General features: G+C 35.5%; 1 protein-coding gene across 1 annotated transcript in view; it reads right to left on the reverse strand.

Moving 5' to 3' along the window:
- The window catches only part of PPP1R1C (protein phosphatase 1, regulatory (inhibitor) subunit 1C), a 94,504-nt gene extending 88,147 nt beyond the window's left edge, over positions 1-6,357 (reverse strand). Inside the window, exons 1-2 of the mRNA XM_004674468.2 lie at positions 5,907-6,357; positions 4,256-4,316 (exon numbers count right to left, since the gene is read on the reverse strand). Of these exons, the coding sequence (XP_004674525.1) occupies positions 4,256-4,316; positions 5,907-5,987 (142 nt within the window). The 5' untranslated portion in view covers positions 5,988-6,357. The remainder of the gene's footprint in view (positions 1-4,255; positions 4,317-5,906) is intronic.
- Positions 6,358-7,792: the final 1,435 nt, after the last annotated feature.

Below are 7,792 nucleotides of genomic sequence, written 5' to 3' on the forward strand. Positions count from 1 at the left end.
TAAGATGTTTTCCACAATTACCATAAATTTAATGGTAATTGCTTCTTTGCCTAAGAACTCTTCAGCTTACAAAAGCTTTTGTAATGCATCTGAAGCCAAAGACTTGTAATAGGTGGTCCCCCTGGAGAGGGCTGCCAGTGAGGATGGACAGCCCCAGGTGAAATGCTGACAACATATAGGTGGAAGTGGAGACTCTGATAAGAAGTATAAGGGACTGCAGATGCAGCCCCTGGGATTCAGCACTTGAGTTTTGAATGTTTAGGATTTCATCATTTTTGGATCTTCAGCAATTCTAGGGCCATCCATTTCTGCCCCTACCATGCAGATCTTCCAGAAGACTGTTGTGGGCCTCTGAAGGATGTAGCGACACTTCCGAGAGTCAACCTCAGAGAAGTAAAGTTAGGAGGCTCTGCAAGTAGCCATGTGACTGAAACTGTTCCCAACTTTGCTCCTGTTACAGTCTGGCAGGGAAGGTAAAGACCAAGAACTGGCTCCTCACTGAGCTGCTTGAGGGCCACTTATCAGGTTGCTCAGCTGAAGCATTCAGCTGCCATTTTGAATGTCACTTTGTCTAGTGCTGGGCATCTTGGCAGATCTGTGAACATCGCCTGTTGTGCCTTTTGCTGTCTTCATGAGTTAGATCCTGCCCCAAATCTGACTGCCACATGCTCTAGGCCCTCTGTGTTTGTGGGAGTGTTTGTGCTTAGGACTATAAAACACTGGATACTGCTTTGAGTGGAGTAAACAGCAATTTGTGGCATCACTAACTTTTGTTTTTCCTTGTCTGTTAAATAAATCACATTATTGTTGTTCCCTGAACATGAGTAGTCCTGCAATTGTGCACAGGTGAAGAACTCAGACAGTGATTTGTAAACTACTCTGTCACTATGGTTGGCCAGTTTTAGTGCCTCTTACTGCCCTGTGTCAGTCTTATGGGAACTACCTACCTTCAAATAGTAAGGGTGAGTACATGAATTTTTATTGCTTAAAGTAAAAATTTTTTTTTTAGACTCAAATGAGACTTTATTTAAGTTTAGTATAAAGAGCTATATGTTCTAACACCTAAAATTATGGGTTCTGGAATTAAGAACTAGTAAGTGTGGATTATTTTAACAAAAGTGTAGGTTATTATAACAAAAGTTATAATAAATTAAAAGATTTAAAAAAGAGGAGCAAGTCTCAGGTACTTGGGTTGATTAGAGTATCTTTCTTGCAGATATGTGATTAGAGTAGGTGTTTTCTGAATACCTTCTCAATTCTACTTTTCTAGTACTGGTAACCTCATCTCTGACAGAGGATGGTATATCCTTACCAAGCTATATGTCTATTTCCGCAATGCGTCTACTGCTGAGCATTGTAATCCAGTTCTTAGAAAGGGACTAATGGGACATTTGGTTGCTTCTGAAATACTACCAATAGGTGCCTACTTCAGCTAATGTTTAGACCATCATAGATAAACTAGTAAACAATCAAATTAGATTTACATGATGAGATCTCTATTTTATTCCCCTGGGATGGATATTCATTTCTAAATCTAAATTAAATCATTCCTTCAAGTACTCTTTTATAATTGACTATTTCTACAAACTTCTAAAAAAGTAAAAAGAAGATATATCTAATATATTTAACAAAAATCCTGACACCCCAATCTCATCATATGAATTGGAAGGGTCTGTTAATTATGTCTCTACAATGGCAAATTTAATTTCCTTTGCTTCATTAATTAGCAATAAAGAAAGATTTTCAGGGATTTGAATTTTAAGCAGCACTAATAACAGGTGACTCCAAGAATGCTTAATTGTTTCCTGGGTAATTTTAATGAATTGAAGAATTTTTTCATTTACCAGGATTTAAGACTGAACTCTTTTTTTTTTTTTTTTTTTGTTAGAGGATGTATTGCTTTTAAAAACTAGAAGAGGAATTGCTTAGATAAATTCATTACTCACAACACTCTTTTGTTGTTGCTGTTTTTCGTTTTGCTGGATTTGATAAAGTGCTTAGGTAATACTTGGACCATAGAAAATTTTGGGATATGGCAGAAACTTGTGATACAGGTGAAATTATAAAGACTCTGTTCTGCTTGTTATATCTTAATTATCATACCAATATATCACCTACAAAGACTATTCCAAAATACACTGGTCGGTGATATCTATTATCTATTGTAGTTTGAAGTTTTTACAGAGTGTTCACTTTAATTCTTTCAGTCATTGTAGCAATCTTGTGATGCCGAAAGGATGGACATTATAATCTCCATTTTAGCGAAGAGAATATAAGCTTGGAGATGTTGCCCTTGACAAAACCGCAAGGCTAATGAAGACAAGTGTCCAGGTTTGGATTGCTTTGGTGTGCTTTTCTTTGTTCCAAGAATCCACCACCAGCAAAAAATCTCTGATGCCATACATACTGCTATATACAACCAAAGCTGATCATTCCATTGAAACTATTCCAGTTTCCACAAAGTGGGATAAGGATGTAAAATCAGGACACGACATTACTAAAACGGTGTGGCTCTCTAAGACAATGGTTATCTTGTGATTAGGAGGCCTAGTAAAAAAAAAACGTTTTTAGAGAAAAACTAGATTTATTTCACTGGAGTATTTAAAAGTAATTTCTAATCTACTAACCAATGCAGTCAAGACAAGTGATTTATTTTATTTAAAGTTTAGGTTCATTTGTTGATATGACTTGACTATCTGCAGAGTGAATGTGGGCAATTTTAAATCACTACTTAAGGCACAATGGAAATGTCAGGGCAAGCATCACACTGGAAATACATGGGCTTTAGAACCAGCATTATATGAACTTTTTCTGAGAAATCTGTTACGATGGACTAACTTCTGCAGAAATCACTTACCTTTCCAATATTCACTTACCTCTTCTGTAAAATGGCATATATTTGGCATTTAAGGAAACTATTTGAAATTACTATTTGAGGGATGCATGAAAAAAAACAGTGACAAAACCTACAGAATCTGAAAGTTGCTCTTTTGGAGGCAGGAAGAGACCTGCAATTCAAAGTGGGCAGGATTTTTCAAGGTTGTCATAGGAAGGTAAGTAGTAGGATGCCGTGGAAAAACACAGCATCAGTAAGTCAGTGGTAGAAGATTGCTATAGTATTACATCCAAGCTGAAAAGATTTCATTATTAATTGTATTAAGTTGTATTTATTCGTAAACTATAATTGTACAGCAACTGTATATCTTACTTAACCAAAGAAAAGCAAATTAACATTTAGTGAAATGATTATTTAAAATGCCTTAGGACCATAATGAGACAGGATCAAGTTATTTTTGTTTTCAGTAGGAATAAATTAGTTCACTGATTTCCCCTCAGTTGAATACCTTCCTATATTTGAGTTATGTTCAAAATTCTACTAGAAATTTACTTGCTTATTATATGTGTATTTCTCCAATTAGTATGGAATCTGAGAGTCAAAGACTGTTGCCCTTTTATTCTTAAATGGGCCATTCACCACTACCTATACTTAGGCTTATTATGTTTCCACTGTTCATACTCCTTTTGTCCACCCTTATTGTTATACTTGCAAAAAATTCCAGTGCCAATTGCTGCCTGGTCAGAAATTAATGCCATGACCTTTCCTGTTTTATATTCCTAGAAGCAGCACTTAAATGTAAGATTAAAATCATCCCCATTCAATAAGTAAATGTTTGCATAGTATCAGGAATAATAATGCAGTTTTAGTTTTTATAGGAAATGGAAAATAAAACCTCAACAAATGGATGCAACTCTTCAGAATGGCTTTTAAATGGGCAGTGCTGAAAATTGATCTGGTTACTTGTCAATTGCATTATTCAGATATGACATCAGCAGCAAAGATAAAGCCAATCCTGGCTCATTTTCTACCCCATTGCAGCCTTTCATAAACAAACAAACAAAAAAAAATCTATTCTGTAAAGATATAAGTATCTCCAGAACTTTAATTTAAGCTCTGAAGCCTAATTAAACAACTTTCTACACAACTCATTAATAAACACTGAATAAGATACTATACAAACACCTGTATACACAAGACAACAAACACTTATTTGATAGCATGTATCATCAATGTGTCATTCTACAGAAAGGCATGCAGATGGTTGAGAGTTTCTATGACGTTTAGCTTTATTTGTTTGTGATCCATTTTCTGGTCTAGCTTGTTAGATTATTGATAACTAAAGTGGCAAGAACATACTCTTTGATGTTTTTCAAACAATTATAGTCTGCATCATCATACAAAAGACATATGCTTTACCTGGGGGGTTATGATCGTTGAGAATCACAAGTGACGCTGGAGTTGGTCTTCTTTTCCTGATCTGTGAAAAACAAAGACCCCCACTAATGTCAGAGTCAGATGCTTCTCTATTTTGCCCTATAAAGCTATAAAGTATATCCTATCTCATCTTTTCCAAAACAAAAGCAAATTTCTGGAGGAGACACAGAAGGTGTTCATTAATTTTATTTTGAATAGTAGAAAGCCAGACGGTAGAATTATCATATATTAGTATATCACATTATACTAATATAGTATATAGTACATTTCCACAGAGAAGAAATAGTTATCACCAAAACACATCACTGAAAGTTAATATGCAATAGGGTATGAGGATGACTTGCTCATTTTAATGATGGTCTTGGAACCTCATAATACTGGTGATGCTTTTAAGATCCATTAGCCCTATATCTAAACCTGATAAGAGAAGCTTAGAAAACTCAAATTTCCAGCAAGTTAAATTAAACAGCATTAGTTTTTTTTTCCTAGCCTAATATTTAGAGCAGCTTGACAAAGAATGAATATAGATCTTATGAGAGTTAATGAATCTTTTAAAAATAGTAGGTAGTTGTGGGCTTTCTCATTTTTAAAAGATATAGGAACATATTATAATTAAAATCTCCAATGTATACTGAATTTCTTAAAAGGATAAATTCATAAAGTGTAAGTCAATAAGATAGAAGATAAAATTTACCAGCAATGTCTTCTCAAGGATAAAATCAACATAGATACACGTTCAAGATTGAATTAATGTGGCCAAAACCTGGGGAGATCTACTTCAAGATAATAAAAACAATCTAGAAAGATATGAGTCTCAGACTCAAAAATTATATTTAAGATTTTGTATAAAATATTTATGAAAGGATTCATGGATAATTTAGGTTTTGATAAATTAATGAATTAGCTTGGTGAACTAGTATATTTCTTTGTCTTTGCCTACATGATTGTAATTCCTTCACTTGTTTTTTTTAAATGGTTCCATTGTGTGGAGTCTAAGTAAATGAATATTAAAGGTAATGTAGATATAAACCAGTCATAAATGAAAGAAAAAGAGGGGAAATGTAAAAACTTAAACATAGTAGACATGAAAAAGGAGTTCAGGGAACGTAAAATATTAATTTTTGTATCCAGATCTACAAATCCTATCAATTATATGTTTTATATATAATTATTTTTGAGTGCAATGAAAAACATTAAAATAAAATATTAAGCATATTTCTTGAAATTATTCCAGGATATAATACTTTCATTGTTAAATCGATCCCTCTTCTAATAAATAATGAACCAAAAGTTGCCAATTTTAATTTTTTTAATGTTTTCCTACATTGAACATGTTTTTTTAACAAACAAAAGCAAACAGATTTTTGGACCAAATCTGAATTAGTAATATAACCATCTTTTCTTTAACAGGTGCTAGTCTTTCATCACCTGAAGTGCTTGCTGCATTTTAATGAATATTTCTCCAACACAATTCAAATACAAGTGCATAAGCATACCAACTTATTTCTCATTCACATATCCTGGAAAGCCCCAAAGTTCAGCAAATTCATTTAGAGAAGTTCTCAATTAATAACAAAAATGTATGTTCGTATTTCTTATCTACAGGAACTGGTCCCCACCCAATTCTGCTTACCTGCTCTGCTGCTTCGGGTGCAATCTGACTCTGGAATAAAGGCACAGCAAATTGTATCTTTTTGGGACTGTTGGGCTCCATGATAATGATGAGAATTAGTCAAAGACGTGAAAGGCTCAGAAAGACTAACCCCAAGTGGTATCTGGGATGTGTTTCCTCAGCCGCACTCCACCCAGCCACAGAAAGTGCTTTGTAATAAATAGCTGTAATTCCAGAGCAAGCAAGTGAAGATGCCGGGATCCGAGCAGCCTTCTTCAACATCTACAGTGATGCCTGGCTTGCCCCTGCTCCTACTAACCCCTTGATCCTCTCAGCACAATACAGAGAAGAACAATAAGCTAATTGTGTGCCTCTTCTCTAATACACATGCCAAGCGTTCACTCAGCAGCTAATTGCAAATGCAGTGCTAGCCTTGAAGGACCCACTGCCCTGGGATTTGAAAGAAAGGCTCTATCCACTGTACATTACTAACCAGCTGCTCAAAAGTGCAATGTAAGCTCCCTCTGAGCATTGCAGGGATGGACCATTCATTATTGATGAACACAAAGCAGGAAGTTTTTAGAGATGGAGGCAGGGTATGGAGTCATTTCATTTCTCTTGTAACAACTTATAAGGCAGACACCTGAGCTATTTCACATTCAGCTACCAAAGAGATGAATGGCCATGGAGGATAAGCCACAGCCAATTACATCAGCTATATTCATCTGTGCATTCTCGTTAGGTAAGCCGGACCACAGAACATCTGTGTAAGGAGGACAGCACTGCCCTAGGGGTGAGCAGACCTCAGTTCAAGTTCCATCTGTACCATTAACATGCTCTGTGACCTCAAGCCAATCACAGGCTATGTTTAGGGCCCACACTTTCTTCCCAAATGCAAGGTTGACTCCATGACCTTTAAGCTCCTATTCTGTTCCAATATTCTATAATTGTAGTGCACAGTTTTCATTAGCGTGAAAAGTATTGGACAGCTATATTTAGCAAACAGCTTGGAAGTCACTGCTGCTGCAATGACCTCTCTTTCATTTCCTGGTGGAGCCAGTTAGTTATGTGGAAGAAAATAGCGTGACTAGAAAACATTAGTGGAAGCCTAATTATATCCAACATCGTGGTTTATTATCAATAGTGGTATATATATGAAGACTTCTAAACAAAAGAGGCCTAATCTCCAACATGATAGAGGATGATAGTCATATTGGTTAGTGTGTGAAGGTAGAAGGAGACATTGGCCTGATCACATTGATTAATGTGAAGGGAAGACGGTAACACAGCCGGATGGCCTTCCTGCATTCAACTCCTTTTGTGAAAGAAGCCTAAAAATGACGCTTCTTGAAAGGAAGAAAGAACACAAGTCTCTACTTCCTTATTTGAAAGATACTGTTTAATAAATTCTAGCTGTGTTTACACTTCTTGACTTATGTAATCCATTTAGGCATCAACTACCATTGCAGGTATTTACAAATGAAGTTTTTAAAATTTTGGTTTCACATCAAAATCATCTTAATGATTTAAGTATACAAGGTTCTGTAGAAAGAATATAGAAAGCAGTATGTATTATTCAAGTAGTCATCTATATCCACTAGAGGAAATGAGGCTATGGATGTGAAAGCACTTTCAGCTGGAGGAAGGTGCTTACCAGCAAGGAATTTTGTGATGGAGTCATCCTTACAGTGTCCAAGAAAAAATTGTAGGAGTTGAAAGCAAGTTCTTGGGAGCCTTTGGATTAGATGCAGCCTCTGCACTCTACTCAACTGATCAGCTTAGACAGCAAGAGAACTTTCTTCTTATAAAATTTAGATGAATGAATTATTTAAAAGAGTTCATTAGAATACCAACACATGATAACCACGAAGTGAAGGATAGCTATTATTTTAGATTTTTCTAAAGGT

Source organism: Condylura cristata, unplaced genomic scaffold, assembly GCF_000260355.1.
Source record: "Condylura cristata isolate star-nosed mole 26May11 unplaced genomic scaffold, ConCri1.0 scaffold00002, whole genome shotgun sequence".
NCBI classification, from domain to species: domain Eukaryota; kingdom Metazoa; phylum Chordata; class Mammalia; order Eulipotyphla; family Talpidae; genus Condylura; species Condylura cristata.